This window comes from Lotus japonicus, chromosome 1 (genome assembly GCF_012489685.1).
Source record: "Lotus japonicus ecotype B-129 chromosome 1, LjGifu_v1.2".
Classification (NCBI taxonomy): Eukaryota; Viridiplantae; Streptophyta; class Magnoliopsida; order Fabales; family Fabaceae; genus Lotus; species Lotus japonicus.
The window spans coordinates 60,621,510-60,642,869 of record NC_080041.1 but is presented as its reverse complement, the minus strand read 5'-3'; the positions used below and the strand labels follow the sequence as shown (position 1 = coordinate 60,642,869).

General features: G+C 36.8%; 1 protein-coding gene and 1 long non-coding RNA gene across 3 annotated transcripts; one reads left to right on the top strand and one right to left on the bottom strand.

Moving 5' to 3' along the window:
* Positions 1-358: 358 nt before the first annotated feature.
* LOC130735352 (uncharacterized) lies at positions 359-15,988 on the bottom strand. Of its 2 annotated transcripts, none has more exons than XM_057587390.1 (3): positions 15,853-15,988; positions 14,416-14,521; positions 359-3,733 (listed from the first exon to the last, which is right to left on the bottom strand). In XM_057587390.1, the coding sequence occupies exon 3, from the start codon at positions 2,393-2,395 to the stop codon at positions 386-388; it is 2,010 nt and encodes a 669-aa protein (XP_057443373.1). In that variant the 5' UTR covers positions 2,396-3,733; positions 14,416-14,521; positions 15,853-15,988; the 3' UTR covers positions 359-385. The 2 variants fall into 2 exon arrangements, with proteins under 2 accessions (XP_057443373.1, XP_057443376.1); XM_057587393.1 differs by having other exon boundaries at positions 14,416-14,518; positions 15,853-15,963.
* On the top strand, positions 13,707-16,026 carry LOC130735369 (uncharacterized). The gene is made up of 3 exons (XR_009018417.1): positions 13,707-14,525; positions 15,461-15,608; positions 15,889-16,026. It is a non-coding gene; the product is annotated as an uncharacterized LOC130735369 (long non-coding RNA).
* The last annotated feature ends 5,334 nt before the right edge of the window (positions 16,027-21,360 follow it).

The window sequence follows — 21,360 nt, the reverse complement described above, 5'->3', positions numbered from 1 at the left end:
TGATGTTTTGGAAAGCAGACGAAATGTAAAGATTGTTGCGTTTTGGTTCTTGTTTATAAGCCCAGATCAGTCTCCGAGAATTATTGCTGGAGCAGTTTCTCGAGGAGTTTTTTCTTAGAAAAAGAGCGACTTGCACTAAAGGTTTGAACATTCGTGGTCGGTGGTCAATGGTAAACCGTTGGAACGTGGAAAAGAGGCACTTGGGCAGACGTTTGGAAATTCCCCAAGAGGGACGTTCCGCATGGTTCACACCCTGGCGGGGGGCGTACAATTGAAACTCATAGCAAAAATAGTAAAAACTTGGGGTTCTCATTAAAAAGAAGGAAATTCAGTTTTAAAAAAAAAAAGAAGAGGAGGCCCTTGGTACAAAGATGGCAAAGATAATCTAAGGACTCCTAACATGTGGAGTTGGCTCTACGTGTTCTTTTGTCAGGAAGTGCTCAGCGACGAAGCCTGGAGGATCGTCGGGCCCGACCAATCCTGTGGGAGTCACCCTCTTGAATGCTCTCATCTGGCTGAGGTCAATCAGAGGATGAAGGTGTTCAACTTGGGCTTTGGCGAGGAAAAAGCCTCGGCCACGTTCGGAAACAACAGCAATGGCAGCCTCTGACCTCAATCTTTCTTCTAAGGCCTTCGCCTCAAGATGAGCTTGAGTCTTCGCGGAGGATAGAAGGTCGTCTTTCTTCGCCAAGTCAGATCGAAGGTTGTCAAGGTCGGCCTCCATCAAAGCTATTTGGTCCGCTTTCGCGCTCGATTCTAGATGCGCCTCCTGCCGCAGCTCTGCAAGAGTTTTCTCCAATTCATAAATCCTCCGGTCGCGGAACTCTAAGCTAACTTCAGCACGAGCGGACTGATCGGCTAGTTCTTTGGAAAATGAGTCTTCCTTGGCGATCAGTTGAGCGGCGAACACTTTGCGATCCTCAGCAAGTTGAGAATTGAGAGCGCGGAGGCGCACCACTTTGGATCGTAATTTGTCAGCACTCTGGGCGGAGCGCCTATAGCAGTGGAGCGCGTGGAGCACTCCCGCCACAGCTCCTTCAGCGACATTATCCAAGCCACGCTGCTTAACAATTTCATCCATTCGCGCCATTTGGGCTGATGACAAAGTTAGAGAACACGGGAATCCCCGACTCATAGACCCTGAGGAAAGAGTGAAAGTATGAACAGGTGGAGGAGGGGCGTTGGCGGAAGACGTCAGGTTTGGACCAAGCGACGACAAGATAACTGTTGGGCGGGAAAGTGAGTCGTCGGCAAGACCGTGTTGGGCTGGGATGGTCCTTGTTGGGGAAGGGCGAGGATCCTCCTCGCCAAGGGGCCGTTTTCCGCCCGTCTGGATTCTCAATAGAGATGCCTTGTCGCCTTTTAAATTTATTCGAGGGGGAAATGAGACGTTATTCTTCTTCTTAAAGGCCGCCAAAAGCTCCCCTTCGGCGCGGTGAGTTTGTCCTAAAAATATACAAAAAAGTATAAGCCGACCGAAAATAGAAAGAGCGAGAAGGGTAAAAGAGGAAGATTTATCAATCACTCGAGAGCAGTCTGAAATGGCAAGACGAGCCAGAAAGTCGATGACAGCTTTGTGTTCAGGAGTAAGGGAGTCCTCAAACGGGTCAACTATTTGGCGCGCACCCTGAGTCCAGTAGAAAGGAAATCGAGCAGTGCCATCTCTGTGTGTAAAAACCTCAGGGTATTCGTGGGACACCACAACCCTGAAGAATTTCCGGGCTAAATCGATAGAGATACTAGGCCAGATGAGATTGAAGCGCTGACGATCAGGCATGGCTTCTAGGGAAACCCAGTTACGTTGCGGGGAGGGCTGGACAGATACGCGATAGAAATAAAAGAAGGTCGAAGGTTCAGGTTCCTGGTGAATCGCGTCGCAGAGAATTTCGAAACACCGGAGGAAGGCCCAACTGTTGGGATGAAGTTGATTAGGAGCCACATTGATATTGTGAAGAACGGAGCAGATAAAAGGGGAAAAAGGAAATTTAATCTTCAAACTTGTGAACATATACCCATACACATAAAAGAAGTGAGGATCACCCACGGAGACGTCTTTGGGGCGGAGCCAAGGGCGTTCAAGGGGTAAGCAAGCACGAACACGCAGAAGCTCGTCAAGAGGTTTCTCATGACAAAGTCCACCGGATTCTGAGGAAATCTCCCAAATGGATGATTCCTTTTCCAAACTCGACCGTTGGTTGGGTATTGTCCCGGCGAGCAAGGCCTTCATGGCGGGAGCACTCAAAGATTCCCAAGTCCTCGTTCGGAAGGCAATGACTTCTTTTTCTTCAAGAGGAACGCCTCCTGGAGGGGGCGGGGGAACGGGAGGAACACACCGTAGAGGGGTGGCCGCGACGGCATTACGTTTGAGATTTTTGGTCTGACGCTTTGGAGTCATTGCGGACGATTTGCAAGGAACAAAGGTAATTCTAACACTGAACAAGTTCGCGCGAGAATAGAAGAGCAAAGATTCGTAATCGCGAAGGAACGGAAGGAATGAGTAGGACAATGTTGTTATAAGCGAGGTGCGACGTGTGGAGGAAAACGTGTAGGAGGAAGTTGTGGATGGTTATCGAGGGATGTGGAGGAAAAAGAAAGGTTGAGCCTATGACGTCAGGGAATGACATGATTGCAGTTGCGAAATTCTGGGGAGTGAGAAAGACGCATTAAATGAAAAGCTGTGATGGTTGCTGCCGATTGGTTAAAATTCAAATTGTCAAAGATTTGATGTGACTGGAAGGGACATGTCAAAGGTAGCGATTGAGATTTTGTGGATTCACTGACCTCGGCGTCACTCCAAGGCTTGACGCATGGGATGGACACAACACACAGCGGAGTGTCACGATTCAAGGCACGTGCAAAACTATGTTGGGGCGGGCAAACTAGAAGCCTTCGCCACAAGCCTGCTTGTGGACTTGGATCGCCTGGAAGAGAGGGCACGGCTATAGATCCAAAGTGTTGATTGTAAAGGCTTTATTTACCAGACCATGTTGGCCATTGTTCTTCATCTCTGGATTCTTAAGGTTTTTAGGTCTTAGTTAGTATTCTTAGGGATGTCGCCTTATTTTTTGCTTAAAGACACACTTAGCTCTCATGCTTCGAGCTCGGTGTCTTGTGGACTGGGCGAGACCCCTGGGTCCCTCGCCCAGGAGACTTGACTTTGGGCGGGGGACGCACCATGGCCTTGGGCCACCCATCCCAAGGCCCAACTTGCCCATTTATGCAGGTTAAAGGCGTCAAAGCCCAAACCTCACTTCTATAAATAGGGGAAATACCAATTGTAAGGGACTCTTAGCTCATTTGAATAATGAGAGCATTGAAATTCAGTTACACTTTCTCTCTCTAAGTGGTTAGAGCTTCTCTCTCTAAGCATTCTCATCACCGTCCTCACTCTTTGGGTACTACCTTCCCTCTCTATGTTCTAGCACGGAACTGTTTTCAAGGCCTTTACTCTGCTTGAATTTTATCTGATGTTCTTGCTCTAGTGTAGACTATACTGCAGTTGTGTAGAGCTTATTTTTCTGTTTACTGACCTGTTTCTTTGTATTTTGTTTGGGGTTGGGCACCCCTTGTGCTCCCATTAATGAAATGCTTATAAAAAAATGTTTTTTTCTTTGGATTTCTTGATTGTGAGTTTGTTGATTTTGTTTGGAGAATAACATTTTTTTTTACTCTAAACTGAGATTGTCCAAGCTCCAATTTGTGCTCTAGATGAAGATCCAGCTTGTACTGCTCTCTGTAACAAATAAAAAAAACAAAGCAATCATGATATGAGTATTTATCCTAGAATATTTTTAAGCAAACATGATTTGAGTATTATTTGAGGCTTACATTCCCAGTATTTGATTATGGTGGGTTCTTGCAGGTCCTAGCACTATGGCCTACACATGACACATGTTGTATTTAATCTTGTTGTTACTTTTGGTTGTCTGCATTTTTTCAAAAACAACCTAATGTCGAAGCAGATGTTGTAACATCGTGCTGTGACATTTGTCCCTGCGGATCTACTGTGTGTTTGACTGGTTTTTCTAGAAGCTTTGGATTGATTTCGTGATAATCAAGTTAGGGTTATTGAAGAAGCTTCTATTTATTATTTGGAATATAATATAGTGGAATCAAATCTGTTGAAGAAGATTTGATTTGGTTTAAATTGTGAAAGATGTTATCTTTTGTTCAAATCTTATTTGATAAGATTTGTTACTGGTTTAAAAGATTTGTTCCATATCTGTTTTATGGACTCTATTTTCGTGCAAGCTCATTGAAGATCAAGACCAGAAGAACGACTATTTAAGGAGGTTTAACCCTAGTTGCAAAGTGTGCCTTGGGCACCCAAGGATTGGGTTTTAGGATTGTATTTTGTGAGTCCTTGTTCTGTTATTTTGTACACCACTCTACTGCCTCCATTGATCTTCATCTGGCATAGAGTTGGTTTGTTTTAGTTGAGTTGTAATCTCTTCAAACATGTGTTGATTGTTGTTACCAATCACTGTGGCAGTGATTGATAGAAAGTGAGAGGGGCTCTCATACTTAGGTCGATATACTAAGTAGAAAAACACTGGGTAGATTAGGAAAAGAACTATGAACTGAGGTGTTCATGAGTGTCTGTAGTTTCTAAATCTTGATAAAGTGGATTTCCTTTCTTTGGGCGAAGCCCTCCAGATGTAGGTGATGTTGCACCGAACTGGGTTAACAATTCTCTGTGTTCTTTATTGTTTTTGTTGATTTAATAATGTGCTGCACATCAGTTGTTACTGTTAGTCAGTTGTCGAACCGGTTGTCCCAGCATCGCGTTTGAAATCTGTCATGTGCGAGAACCAGAATTTCAAATCTTAGTTTTGGCCCAGCTCACCCTTATTGTGAATCAATGGATTGAGTGCTGATATATTGAGGTGATAATATTCACACTGGGAAACTATGGAGTAAGATAAAAAATCATGTGATAAAACCAACCATCGAACAAGGTTTGTATGTAGAGTTTTAGAGTGCATTTGAGTAAATCGACGAACACCAATTTCAACAGCTTTCTCGACTAGTTTACAACTCGTTTTTATCACTTCGTTCTTCTTATTTTGCAAAACAAAACAACCATTTTCTAAACTCATTTCTTGAGTTAATTTTATTAAAGAACGACATTTGTGTTAGAAATTTTATTTGATACGATAAAGCCCTTTGCTATACTACAACTGAATCTTGAGATATTTGAAAGTATTATGGTAAAAGATCCTTTCAACAAAAGTATCGAGCCTTCATTTTACTTCATTTTTGTTTTAAATAAGGACCAATGATATTATAATGATTATTTGACTAATATCTTATCCAAGTCACCAACCCACGTGGTAATCTTAAACAAATATAGATTGCCCATATTGATTTTTCACATTAGTTTTAGTCATTTAAAATTCTCTTTAATCACTTTTTATCCTTCTCTTCCACCTTCTTCCTCTCATTCTTATCCATCTCCTTCCTAACCATCATCGAACCTCCCTCATAACCACTAAGCCACCACATAACCTCTACATCCTTCTTCCCAACGTTGGCTATGTCAGCTACGATTGCAGAAGCTCTATCTCTCAGGTGGGCAATGGTATTGACGGCAAAACTGGGTTTCACGCGAGTTCTCTTTGAGACCGACTCACTGCTGCTATTTCAAGCTTGGAAAAGGAGGAAGGGCGACTCCTATTTGTTTCTTGTTCTTCATGATTGTTTTATACTTTGTAGTTGTTTTGATCTTGTTGATCTTACTTTTATTCGTTGGGAAGGAAATATTTGTGCTCATTTCATGGCCCGAAATGCCTCCTCAGTTAACGATATTGTTGGCTTCTATGCCTGTTTAATAATATTTGATCCACGTTAAAAAAATAAAATAAAAACCAGATTTTTATACTTTAAATGTTAAGTTAAATTCAATATGCATTGACACAAGGAATTCTAAATTTTTTTTAGTGTTAACTAATATATCTCCACAACCGACATTCATGAATTTAATCCCTCTTGTCATGGTCGGTGCATTAAGCGGTAGGGGGATGACCAATGAGTTTTTTTTTTTTCATTTTTAAAAGTTGGGATTGGAGTCTCCAACTACTTACTTAAGAGATGAAGTACTAAACTACTATGTCAACTCACTCTAAATATTAAATTCTTCAAATCAATTTTTTTTTAAAATTTCAAAAACTAAGTTTCAATAATCTAAATTTTCAAACTTAGTAGTATAAGATAGTACTGAACTAGCTTAGGGTCCCTTAGAAAACAACCTTACATTGAGATGGACAAATTAGATTAACTCAATCCTATATCACACCTATTATTACCGCAAGATGTATCATATGGTTGAAAGTTGAACTGCATGTCCCAAAGCCCATGGTTTTGTTTTCCTATCCTACCCACAGATCAAGCGGTGGTAATTCAGTTTACCAAATTCCCTCTCTCAATTTCTCCCTCACACAGCCATATCCACAAAAAAAGGAACAAAGGATCAGGGAGAAGGGGCAACAAAGGATCCCCTCCACGGCTCAGATGTGGATCCCCTCCATGCAGAAGCAAGTAATCCACACTTCATCCAAACTTGCGTCTGGAAGGAAGAATCGATTCTCAAAGATATGAACCAAACACACTCATAATCACCGTAAAAATAAGTGGTTCCAAAATGTGTTAGAGGCCAAATTAATTAGTAACAGTACCTCCTGTTGTGTATGACAGCAGAATTCCCTTTTTGAGCTTAACAGTGAAGAATCTAAAAGCCTGCATCCCCTTCCCTTTTGAAATTTCTGAAAAATTATTTGTCCACTTGAGCTCCTGTGGAGCCTTACGGGTTCAGTCACATCCCCTTTTTGTGCTAACTTCATCACAATTAGACCTTATGCAATTTATCATTTTTCTTAGACGTTGACGTTTTTTAATCTGAAATTAAATGCTTCTGTTTTATTTGATGATTCGATGATTTTCTTTTGGAGGATTTAGCAATTCTCTAAAAGTTGGTTTAGAAATATAAGACTACTAACCAAGTGGGTTTAATGGCGGAGTTAGGAATTTTTTTAGCCTGGGCAAGATTAAGTCTAAGTTTAATTGCCCACACTTGTCACCTAAGATTTTAAATTGCGGTTGCAGTCACAGTTTTAGGTGCTGCGGTTGCGGGAATTACGGGGTTGCGGCGTAAATAGCATGTTGCAATGACAAATATGTCTCATTCTCAATTAATCACACAACCCAAATATATAGTTACATTTTTTGTAGTGCCATTCTCAACAAATAAACCGCCGCTAAAACCCCGAAATTTTTGTAGTGCAAGTTCATAGTTACCTGGTTCGTCATATGCTTTGATACGTGGTACGAGTACGCGGTACATAACTTGTAAATTATGCAGTAAAGAAGGGGTATATTGATTAATATCAACAATATAATTAATATAAAAGACTTGCACCATTTTTTTAACTCTATAATTAATATAAATTAATTTATTCATTGAATTTCATTATATTAATGATAGTATATGAATAAATTAATTAATTTCATTAATTCAAAAATAATACTCCCTCCGTTTCTTATTATAAGTCACATTTTTTGAAAAAAATTTGTTCCTAAATATAAGTCACTTTCTAATATCTAGGAAGCATTAAATAATTTTTTCCAAATTCACCCTCATATTTAATATGAAAGAGATGATGAACTTTTGGAATATTAACTTGGAGAGAGAAAATCATAGGAAAGTAAATAAGGGTAGTCTAGGAAAGCTAATCATTTTCTTTACAAATTTATTATTACTAACTACTTTTCTTAATCTAAGAGAATTAGTTTTTTGTGACTTATAAATAGGAACACAGGGAGTATATGAAAAACATACATGTGGTTTGCAACTTCCAAGAATATAACAAAATAAAAAATATCATGTAGTTAATAAAAATGCTTATAAAAAAAATGTAGTTAATAAAAATAAATAAATGTAGTCAATTTTACATTAATTTATTTTTCCAATTCCCCTCTATCTTTACCTCACGTTCCCTCCTTCATTTACTGAGTGATTGGATTCATTCCAAAATAGACTCCTTCCTATTTAGGTCCAGGAAATGTTTCCATTCCTAATATTAATTAGACTAAAAAATCAGGACCACACAAATCAAATGATTTACGTTTCTTTCCTAATTCTCTAATTATCCTCTGTTTCCTTTCTCTTTCACCTTACCCAGTAATTCTCTAATTATCCTCTGTTTCCTTTCTCTTTCACCTTACCCAGTCACACATCAGAAATTCTCACTTCCCCTCCCTAAAGTTATACGACCTTTGCTCTTTCTCCACTATCCCTCACAGTAGTCGACCACCATCTACATCACGTCTTCAGTACCGTCCACGGATCTACATGCAAGAAGCAGATACAGGTTTTGCTGAAATCTACATGCAAGAAGGGATTTTTTTCAGGGCTGAACAGAGCACTTTGGATCTAGAAATCGAAGGACAGATGATGAAGCCATGAAGGGAAAAATGGTACAAAGGGAAAGGTAAAAAACTCCTTTGAGAGATCCAATTCAGGGAAGATACCCTCTGATGCTTCAGCCAAAATTGAGTCTGCCCTTGCCCTGTAATCGATTCTCAGTGCAAGAAACCCTTCATGTAAATTTTGTTGAGGATCCAAGGAGCTACACCTCACGAACTCTTCACTCACTCACTCACCCACCCTCCCACCGCCTCACTCCCTCACCTACAGCGACACATCTGTCTCCCTAAATTTTGCCCTTTCTCTCTTCTATTTTTTGGTCCGAAACCTGACTTAGTCCAAAGAAAAAATTAAAAAAAATTCCTAGAGCCTGGGCCAGGCGGTGAATCCTCCTATGAGTGGGTTGGTGTAGTGATTCAGCACTTCATCCTTTAAGCAAGTGGTTGGGGGTTCGAATCCCAACTCTTGCGAATAGAAAAAACTCTTGGTCAACCCCCTACCGCTTAGTGCGCTAACCGTGGGGCGAGGGATTAGTCTCACGGCTGTCGGCTGTGGGGATACCTTGGTCAAGACAAAAAAAAAAAAGAAATATAAGACTACTTATCATATTTTTTTCATCTATACTCTCATTTAATGTTATATCTCTCATCTATCACTTTATATTTTAACTAATCACAACTCTCATCAATTACTTAACAAATAATTATCATTATCTTTTTTTAATATAACTCAATTTAAATAAAGGTGCATGGCCGACCCAAGGTGGTTGTTAGGGTGCAAGTGTACCTTAGAGCATCTCCAATGGGGGTTGCTTAAATCCAGTTGGCAACTTAAGCAATGTTGCTTATTTTGAAGCACCACTGGAGCAATATGACGTGGCAGTTGGGTTGCTTAAATTTAAGCAACGGTTGCTTATTTTCTCTCTCCTTACTTTTTAACTAAAAAATCATATTTTCTCTTTCATTCATGTACTTGTATAGTGTCATTACCTTAAAATAATATAAATATCAGAGGTATAATGGGACCCAACTAAAAGTAAACTAAGCAACCGTGGTTAGAGTGAATTTTGCTTGGGTTGCTTAAATCCTATGTGTCAGTCTGGACCCACCGAAATAGTTTTTAAGCAACCCAACTAGCAACTATGCATTGGAGATGCTCTTAGGTCTTGCACCATGCATGATAGAAGAAAACATGTTATAACAGGTCATGTTACCTGTTGGAAAAAAAAATTAAAACTATAAATGCAGTGTATAATACAAAAATACCCTCATCCTCTTTCTGGCACTCTTTGCTCTAGGTATGCACTCTATCCTCTTTCTTCTCTAGTGAGCAATCCGCCGCCGCGTCTCCTTTCTTCTTCGGCGAGATCTCTTGCGTCGTGTTTAAACCGCTGCGAAACCCAGTTTCCGGTGAGTTTTCCGGCGACGTCCAATCACCATTTTTCATCCACTTTATGTAATCTTACTACTTCCTTTAGCCATCTCAATTTCATAATTGTACATGCAAGGAATTTCAAAGCTAAAGATCTCCTTTTTTTTTTTACAAATAGAGGTTGCAGATGTAAAGTTTTCATTTTTGACTCACTCACAAATCTCTATTTCGAAAATCTTGCTGCTATTTAGTGGGTTTGTCCCTGCTTCTGGTTGTTCATGGTTGTGTGTCGCGGTAGAACAAGACGGAGGCTTTGAGCACTGCAACGACAGAGCTCGGTGGTTGCGCGGTGTTGGGGCTTAATACTCCCATCTCTCTGTACTTATGTCCCCCATCAATCGCGCTTGATGATGAGAGTTTGCAAAGTGGGGTTTGATGAGTGAGATCACAATAGAGTTGATTGGTGATGACTGATGAGATTTGGCCATTTGGGTTTGTTTTACCATATTATTTTGTTTGTGTTTGTGATGCATATATGACTGTTTGACCACCGCGCTGACAGGGGTTACGGAGAGGAAATGACCACCATGCCGGAATCCTGCGACAGCCGTCGAGGTGGCTGGTCAGAGTTGGCCGCGGTGGCACACTTGCAGGTGAAGGGACCAATAAAGGTTGAGTCACGCAATAAGGGGCTTTTGTGTCATAATCAAATTAGAATTAAAAAAATTAAAAATTCCATTTAACAGAATAAACCGGTATCTCATTCTTCACATTGACAGGTGGTGTCATCCTATTGGCCCTTGCATGCATGGTATGGGTGCAAGACCCACATGCTATTGCACCTTATACATCGCCCCGACCCAACATTAAATGAGGCCTAAAGCAAACTTTAAAGTGAGCCTTTTTTTTGGGCCTTTTTGTCTTATGTTTGGTTTTTTTATGACTTTTTTTATTTAGTAAAAAAAAATTTGGGGAATTTTTTACTTGATAAAAAAAATAAAAATTTGGAGGCCTAAAGCGGTTGCTTGAGTGGTTTTACCTTTGAGCCAGCCCTGTAAAGATGCTTTAGTCAAAATATATATCAATAATAAACTCTTCAAATGTGTATAACTTTAAACAACATTTTTTTTTGAGTTTAATTTTGATGCACCGACGGTGTAAAGTTTTTTTACACCGTCAACCAATCAGATTTCAAAGATATGACATGTCAATGAAAGAAATTAAATGAAAAGAGAGATTTTCTCACATCCTTGAAATCTGATTGGTTGACGATGTAAAAAAACTTTACACCGTCGTGCATCAAACTTTTTCTCATTTTTTTTTGAAATTGAGGAAACAATCAATAACTATCCTTCTTTCTTCTTAATGATATGTGTATAATTTTAAAATGGAGGAGTAAAAGGAAGGAAGTAATAAAGGATATTAGAATTAAGATTAGACTGACACCTGGAATTAATATATATATATATATATATATATAATATACTAAATGAAAGTTTTTTTCTAGAAGGTTTTGCCACGTGTCACCCTCATATCATCCCAATAAAAAATATACAAATTTTGTTTTTCAATATTAAATCCTCATAAAAAAACAAATTTTGTTTTTCAATCAATCACAGCATATAACAAATTTGTTTAGTAACTTTGAATACATATTCAATATTTTTTTTTGAAAGGGAATACATATTCAATATTAAATCTGTAAGATTTTGTTTTTTCTTAACTTTTAATACATTTTCAATATTAAATCTGCATCAAAATAAAATATGTGTACACCCCATCCATCCGTAAATATTTTATTTTTTCTTAACTTTGAATACATATTCAATTTCAATTTGATTCTTAATTTTTTGAACATGGAGTTCTTCAATATTATATTTTATAATAACCAATCAATATATTTTAAAAAAACATATCCCTGTGATCACACTTTGGATTACACGTTTTTTTAAAAAAATTAGTAAAAAATACAATGTATTTGACCAAAGCATAAAAAAAAATTTGGTTACACCAAAGCATAAATTTTAAAAACCAATCAATATATTTTTTAGAAAAAACATATTCGTGTGATCACACTTTTTTTAAAACAATTTAGTAAAAAAAAACATATCCATAAAGTCTTATGTAAAAAACTATAAATGCATTCTAAAAACATATCCGTGTGATTACACTTTAAAAAAAAAAACAGAAAAAAATACAACGGATATGACCAAAACATATCCATGTGATTACATTTTTTTTAAATAGTAAAAAAAAAACCTAATGGACCAAAATCATATTCGTGTGATTAACAAGCAATTAGCTTTTCAAAAAGAGGGCAAGGATAAGCTAGCAGGAAATGAAAAACACGAAATAAATAGGGAAGAAGGATTTACCAATCACACGGGCGCAGTCTAAAACCGAAAGTCTGGCCAGGAAATCGATGACAGCTTTGTCTTCGGGGATCAGGGAGTCCCCGGGCGGGTCGATTACTTGGCACACTTCCTAGGTCCAGTAGAGGGGAAATCAGGCAGTGCCATCCCTGTGGGTGAAAACCTCGGGATACTCGGGGGACACTACGAACCTGAAGAACTTCCGAGCCAAGCCAACGGTAATGGTGGGCCAGAGAGGGTTAAAGCGCTGGCGACCCTCTCTGGCTTCCAGGGAAACCCAGCTGCGTGGTGGCGACGGTGGAGCAGACACACGGTAGAAATAAAAGAAGTGGGAAGGTTCAGGATCTTGCTGAATTGCATCGCAAAGGATCTCGAAACATCGCAAAAAAGCCCAACTGTTGGGATGAAGTTGACTAGGGGCAACATTGATGCTATGGAGCACGGAGCAAATGAAGGGGGAAAAAGGAAATTTGATGCCCAAGCTCGTGAACATATACCCGTACGCGTAGAAGAAATGGTCAGCACCCACGTAGTTGTCTTGAGGACGGATCCAAGGGCGTTCAGAGGTTGTGCAGACACCGTAGTACATAAGATTGTCAAGGGGTTTTTCGTGGCAAAACCCGCCAGATTCTGAAGAAATTTCCCAAATGGATGACTCCTTCTTTATGCTGGACCGTTGGTTAGGCATCGTTCCGGCGGGCAAAGCCCCTATGGCGGGAGTTTTCAGCGATTCCCAGGTCTTCGTCCGGAAGCCAATGATTTCTTCTTCTTTGAGGGGAGCCCCTCCCGGAGGGGGCGAGACGACGGGAGGAACGCATCGCAGGGGAGTGGCGATAGTAACTTTGCGCTTAGGATTTTTAGTCTGACGTTTTGGTGTCATTATGAAAAGGGTACGAGGGGTGAAGGTTATTCTGATGTGCGAGGGTTAGCCAGAAAAGGGATGATGAGCAGAAAGTCGCAAAAGCCACAGCAATGAACTATGGAGAGAGTTCGCGCAAGGAGCGGGAAACAAAATATCAACACCTTTTTAAGCGAGGAATGACGTTTGGAAGGAAACGTGTGAGGAGAAGCTAAGGGAAGTTGTTGTGAGACATGGAGGAAAAGTGGGGAATCGTGCCCCATGACGTCAGGAAATGATATGATGGCAGTTGCGGGATTTTGGGGAGTGGGAAGGACGCATTAAATGAAAAGTTACCATAGTTGAAGCCTATTGGTTTAAATTCAGGTTGTTAGGCTTCGCAAAGATTCGAAGAGACATCTCAAAGGCAGTAGTTGGGATTTGGGGGATTTGCTGACCTTAGCGCTACTTCAAGGCGCGACGCGTGGCGAAGACTCGACACATGTCAAAAGTGTCACGATTCAAAGCACGTGCGTAGCAGTGATGGGGCGATTGGACCAAATGTCATTGACACAATACTGCTTGTGGACTCTGCTCGCCCGGGAAAGGGGAACACAGCAAGAAGTCTAAAATATAGATTTTAAAAGCTTTACTCACTAGGCCATGTTGGCTACTGTTGCTCATTTTGCTAAACGCTTTAGGTTTTAGCATTGGTTAGTTTCTTATGGTTTTGGCCTTGAGATTTTTTCTGCTTAAAGACACACTTAGCTCTCATGCTTCGAGCTCGGTGTCTTGTGGACTGGGCAAGACCCCAAGGTCCCTCGCCCAGGGGCATTTGGCCTTAGGCGGGGAGCGCGCCAGGGACTTGGGCCTCTCTCCCCGAGGCCCAACTGGCCCATTAAGATACATTAGCAGTGCAAAGCCCAACTCCACACCTATAAATAGGGGACGGTAACCAATTGTAAGAGACTCTTGGCTCATTTGAGAAATATTCAGATTGAAATCCAGTTATTCTCTCTCTCTAGCGGTTAGAACTTCTCTCTCTCAAACACTCATATCACTTTCCTCACACTTTGGGTACTCTACCCGCATTCAATGTTCTTAGGATAGAACAGCAATCCTTTCAAATTCTGCAACTGTTATTCTGAATGCAAGTTTAGGATGGTATGAATCATGAATTTTTAGTTGGAGATGATAAGTTAATCACCGTCCTAAACGTGATGATAAGTTAAATCAAAACATTTGCCAAGATTTCATATTTGTATTTTTAGCGCGCAGCTTCTTTTATTTACTTTATAAGTTTTAGTCCCATTCACTCTCACACTTTGATTGCTGTAATCAGGAAAAGAGGTAAATTTTGATGAAGTGGAAGTGATCAAGACGCAGTTCTTTTTGTTCAAAAGATAAAATACCTCTAGAAATCCAGAAGTCAAATCCATCAAAGCCACTCCTTTTCCATAAGGATCTTTATGAGAGAATTCTACTGCTGTCATGAAGCAACTTTCCTCTTCAGTTCTACTGGGTAAGAGAAAACTTAATTTAGATGGCATTATTTGATTAATGTATTTGTTGGAAGCTACTTCTTATTTGTATGTTTGATTCTTCATTATACCTAATAAACTCTGTTCTGCAGCCAAATATTGATTAATTATGATGTGAGTCTCAATAATACTTGATTTCTGATACAAAGGATTATAAGTATTGTTGCCTCTTGGAACTTGAAAATTTGATTCTGCATTTTTTTTTTTTTTGCATCTTTTGCAAGAATAGAATCCTTGTGCATGAGTTTTACAATGAATTTTGCTTACTGCATTAATAGATTAATAGATTTACAACCTTCTGCTCCAAGTATAAATCAATAATTTTCTTAATGGAGTAAACACTTAATAGATCCCTACTAGATGTAGAATGTTGATCACACAAATTATTAATGATTGAATGCTCTCATAGCTAAAATTTTGTCTTCTGCAGACATGTGACCTGCACAAAATGTACTTTTTTCTTGGTTTTGTGGAAGTGTACTGCTTAAAGATAGCATTAGCATTACTTTACTTGAACTAATAGTGACTAAGCTCCAAGATAGGCAACGAGATACAACTGAATTAGAGGATAAAGTGAGATCTCAAACTGATTTGTTGGTTGCTAAAGACCAAGGTGGGTATTGTGTGATTCTTTGTGCAGGTTCTACTTGGTGATTCTGATTCATTATTCTGAGAAAGGGAATATTGTATAGCCATTGTAAGGGATTATGCTATCTCATTCTCCCTTTTGCATGTGCTGCAGTAAACTATTGGTTATTTGTTAATTTTGTTTTCTCTTGATGCTTTGTTATGAAATGGATGATTGAAAATTCAAAATTATATCGTTGTGAGAGTGTAGTGACTTCTCCAAAATCTTGCTTCTATGAATTTGGATGTCCAGGATTTAAATGTTGATTCCTTTTTATCTCTTTATCAGGTATAGATAAAAAAAAAATCATCATGCAACTTAAGAAGATAAATATAAGGAGACCAATATCAAGTGCTTCAACAATTGGAAAGGAGAGAATAGTTATATCTGGAATGGTATAGCAGAAGAAGAATTGAATCTTATTCCCATAAATCAAGTAAAGTTAAACATCTCTTTTCTTTTTACTTCATACTTATCCTAAGCTTGCAAAAATCACTGTGGGGTAGTTTATTTTACTCTATAGTTCCAATATGGGTAATTCTAATATAGGTATGTGCTCCATGTGAATACTTCTTAGCAACAAAATATTTACTACTGTAACACAAAGAATCAGATGCAAAAACAGTTCAATTTCTCAACCAATAAACTAAGAAGTTCAAATTAATTCCCGTTATACTCACCCTTTGTTTGGCCTGTCCTTTTTATCTTTTCGACAGCAGCTGAATGACTGTGAAGAAGATGTTGGATAAAGTGGATGATCTTGACATGGACAAAGTGATAGAGGAATTTGAGAGGCTTACAAAGGATGCTGATCTGGTTTAGAATACTTATGGATCTCTATTCTTGGCTTCCCTTCAGGACTTTTCTTTTTACTTCATTGGATTCTAATATAACTGATAGAGATTCAATCTATAAACAATTTTAAATATGAACGCTTCTGTAATATAAAAGGAACGGAGGTACCATTAAGAAGAGAATGAAATCACTAACATGGATGTCATAAGAAATGATATACATTGTAGTTGTAATGTATGTATAAGGCTTAAATACTCTGGAGGTCTCTGAAATTGTCTCCCGTACGAAAATAAGTCCCTGAAATTTTTTTTTCCGATTCCGAATCCCTGGAAATTTTTTTTAATCAGAATAAGTCTCTACTCGTGTTTCCAGCATATGTGGCACAATTTTTGCTGAGTCATTTATTCCACGTGGCTTTTCTATTTTTTTTAAATACATATGGATTAAAAAAATAAAATTAAATATTTCAATTTTAATTTAAAATCTTTTTAGGATTAATTAGATTTAGGGATTTAGGGTTAATTAGATTTAGGGTTAATTAGGTTAATAAGATTTTAATTTTAAATTTAAACATTTAAATTTAATTTAAACATTTAAATTTAAAATTTAAATCATTTTAGGGATTTAGGGTTAATTAGATTTAGGGTTAATTAGGTTAATAACATTTTAATTTTAAATTTAAATGCTTAATTTTATTTTTTTAATATATGTGTATTTAAAAAAATAGAAAAGCCACGTGAAATAAATGACTCAGCAAAAATTGAGCCACATAGGCTGGAAACACGAGTAGGGACTTATTCTGATTAAAAAAATAATTTCAGGGATTCGAAATCGGAAAAAAAAATTTCAGGGACTTATTTTCGTACGGCATACAATTTTAGAGACCTCCATAGTATTTAAACCTTATTATAATGCTAAAAGATATAGTTAGTTTGCTTTTACTAAAGGAGTGAGAGATGATTGTTGTGCTAAAAAAAGATTTTCACCTCTATAAATATAGAAGGGTTTATGGCATGATAGGTTCACACCGGATTTTTTACCGTTGCATGACAGTTAATAAAGAGACTAACCACTTACCAGCAAGTTCTTTAACAAAAAAAAAGGAAATAAAAATGTATAGGTTGATAATAAGGTAGCTGATCGATGGGTTGCTACTGATTATCCTTCTAAAGTATCCTTTAGACAATTGTGTTTTCCCTTATGAGAATAAGATCTTCTATTGTGTACCTACCCCATAGATCTCAAAGGCAATAGAAAGATTTGGTATGAGGATGCACACAATTTTGTGTGGACGATGGTAAAGGAGAATGATATAATGAAACGTTAACATTTAATTTAATCTCTTTTCATTTGTAACATGTAACTTTATTTGCTACTTTGTTTTTATGATGATTTTAATTTTTAATGTGGAGATTGATATTTACTGATCTAAGTTATATATGTGTATAATCTCTTTTTTTTTGAACGTGTGTATATTCAAAGTTTGCTACTTTTATATTTGCTACTTCTGTACATGACTTCAAATGAACAAGAGGTAGAATCCATTTTTATTCAAAGTTATCATCCATTTTCAAAAAAAAAAGTTATGATTGTATTAAGGGGTGGAATCACGTTGTGGTAATAGGGTCAGTCGCTACCCTTAGCCAAAAAATTGTTACTTAATTTACTATAAAAGATACTAAACTCCCTATATATTTCAGCCCTCAACCCTTAAAAGACAAACTTCACTTAGACTAATCAATATATATCTCTTACATATTTTATTATTATATGCAAGAAAAGTAGTAGCATCAAACTACTAATAAAAAAAGAAATTTCATTACACTATTACGTATTATATTCAATTAAAGAATGTTAGAAATATGCATATGGAGTGTCTTTAAATTAGCTTATGTAATTGTTCCAGGCTAAACGTAGTTGAGATATAAGACTGTTCACAATTTAATCTTAATCTTATTTTAATTAATTTAATTTTCCATGCTATTAATTGTTTATTTGCTCCATCGGAAAATAATTGTTTATTTGATGCAAGATGTAGATCTCCAAATCGACGACAATAAGCTGATGAATATGTGCCTAATTGAAATCGAAAATGAGCTACAATGCAATGCCATATCTCTTAAAGATTTTTCATGTTTGCCATATCCTACTATTTCTGAAATTATAAATTTTGAAAATAACTTTGTTGCAAGCGAGCTCAATTACAATAAGAAAGAGATGAAAAAAATTCATGAAGAGTTGGTTGGCTCACTTACTATAGAACAAAAGGGTGTATAAATGCAAGTGTTGGATGCAGTCATGTCTAATAAGGGAGACTTCTTTTTTCTTTTATGGTTTTGGAGGAACGAGTAAAACTTAGTCTGCTGCGGTGCGACGAAAACATGAGATTACAGAATGTTTCATCCTCAACGCCTGCTGTAGAAATAAGAGAATTTGCGGAATGGATTCTTAAGGTGGGCAACAGAACAATTAACACTATCGACAAGGCTGAAACCACAATTGAGATACCGTCAGATTTGTTGATTGGACAAGGTCTTGATCCTCTTATTGAATTGGTTAATTTTACTTATTCGAACTAAGTGGTGAACTTGAAAAGTGATTCATACTTCCAAGAAAGAGCAATTCTCACCTCGATCATCGAGAGTGTCGAACAAGTCAACAACTTTATGTTGTCAAAGCTTCCTGGTGTTGAGAGAGAGTATTTGAGCTATGATACTCCATGTAGATCAGATGAAGATTCTGAGCGTGATGCAGAATGGTTCACCTCTGAGTTTTTAAACGATGTGCGATGTTCAGGAATTCCAAACCACAGACTAATATTGAAGATAATTCCACTGATACCCTAAAAAGAGTACGTGATACTGATTGAATGAATTTGGAGAGGACAACGGTAAATAGTAACGAAATCATGAGCATAAGGGTGTAATTACTCATGCAATCATTTTAAAGTGAATTTTTTTAAAAATAATTTAATTTATGTTTATTTACAAATGCAAGATTGTTTTTCACTTTAAAAAAAATTGCAAAAATAATTGATTATTTCAAAAGAAACTAAAAACTGGAATATAACAAAAGTCACCTAATATATATATATATATATATATATATATATAATATAATGTCTTATGTCTTATATGTACTGCAATAATCACAACCCGACATTGCTGCTTAAAGGAATGATAAAAACAGATATCTAATTTTCTTTGTCAGCTTAGGGGGCCGAATATATATTTAACTACCATGTTTTTTCTTTTTTTGGTTACTATTTGTCATGACTTGTCAGACAGGGGCCACGACAACCCCTTTTTCATGAGGCCTGGGTCCGTCGTTGGGCCTTTGGGAGCTAGAAATGAGAAACCGTCCCTCACAATGCTTTCCTAATCACCATCGATCATCCACAAATTACAGTATATTCAAACTATGAGTGTTTTAAAAAATGTAACATTGTTTTATAGATGGAGAATGGAAGTGATGGAAGGAGAGAGATTTTTAGAAACTAATATTGTTTGATTCAAATTTTAATATGATTATTTAAAAAATCTTTAATAAATATGTTATTCCAGACAAAAAAGTTAAAATTAATTTTACTAAAAAACTGAATTTTTAAATAAAAATTATATTTTAACTTTTAAAAAATATGTTTATATCTTCAAATGATAGTTCCAGTGGTAAGAGCGGGTGGACATATGAGTTGGGTATAGGGAGATCTTCGACTCAACCCTTTGAAATCTCCTATATAATAATGTAATATAGGATTAATATTTATTTATTTAATAAAATCTTAATTCAAAATAAATATCTATACATTTATTAAAATCAACTACGGTAATTTACTACGTGCACTCATTGTTGATTAATTCTAGAATCTTAATAATATATAAGGCTCATCCACCAAAGTGGGTCATATTGCTTCCTAAATGCCACATGTTTTTCTCTTATTGGTTGATACATTGAATTTCCAAATGTCTGAATTTGATTGGCTCATATTGATGCATTTTCATTGGTCCATTTTGATGATTTATTAAATAAAGAAATTAAAAAATTAAATTATGTTTAATTAGGAATATTCTAACAAAAGATCTCTTATGTGGACCATTTTGCCATTAAAGAAATTTAATGAGTACACAATCTCAAAATTATCATAAGTTATATTTTAAAAAAATATGCCATACGTTTTATGCACCTTTTTGAAAAATAGCAAAGTTGTTAACAAATTTAAATTTTAAAATCTTAAAATTGCGCCCTTCTTGATTGAGAATTTATTGCATTCAAACTTCACTCATATTTGATTTTTTTTAACGTACCCATATTTGTTTTTAAACATGAAAAGTCTCTTTCCTTGCTATTCAAATTGGGTGAGTATAATTGGAAGACCTACACTGCTCTAAAAATCTTTTTGACGCTCTGGTGATTGTTCTCAGGATTGTTGGGTATCTGAAGGTTTTTAGTGACTTCTGGTTCTGGCTTGAGTGAGCATGCTCTGTTTTTATTGTTTTATATGATTTGCATTGTTGTATCACTCCTTGATGTTGCAAGTGAATTATCTTGAGTTCCCCCTTTAGAGTCGTAAAGGCATCAGGCTGGGCTCACTTGAGCGCCTCGTGGTTATGTTCGACTTGTAATTTGTCTGGGCATTTTGCCCGTTATCAATGAATCTGGAAACTATCCTCCTTTGACCAAAAAAAAAATTGGGTGAAGCTCTGTTAAAAAAAAAAAATTGGGTGAAGCTATGCAAAAATTGTGTAGTGTTTGATTTGGAACTTTTCCTAGAATTTTTCTCATTTATCTTTGCTTTCTAAAATTATGATACACATTTTTCTCATGAATTCCCTTTTGCTATAAATTATAAGAAAAATTAACTAAATTAAGTTTTATCATCTAACTATTAAGTTTTGTATGTTTAATAATTAAAACAATTTAGCTGTAAAATTTCTTCTTAGTGGTCAAATAATAAAATTTGACATGATCAAACTTTTTACAATTGAGTGGATTCATTCATAGCACTTCTAATTTTATTATCTCTCAATAGGTAATTAAATATTATAATTTTAAACTTCTAAGTGCTAAACCAAATGATTAAGGAAATTATTCATTTATATTTTTTATTGAAAAGAAATTTAAATACATTAAATTTTTAAAAGAAAAAATAAATAAATATCTCGTGCATTGCACGGGCTGTTTACTATTGTTGCTTTTCGTATTGAGGATAGACGTATTGAACACGACAATGTAGTTCGTGCTGGACGACTCTTTCAACAATTTATTGTTGATGCATATACCATGATAGAATCTCAACGATTAAATTGCATGAGATATAATCAAACTAAGCTCAGAGCTAAGGTTTATTCTGGATTACATGACGTGGTCGCTAGGGGCGACACCGAAGTTGCAGC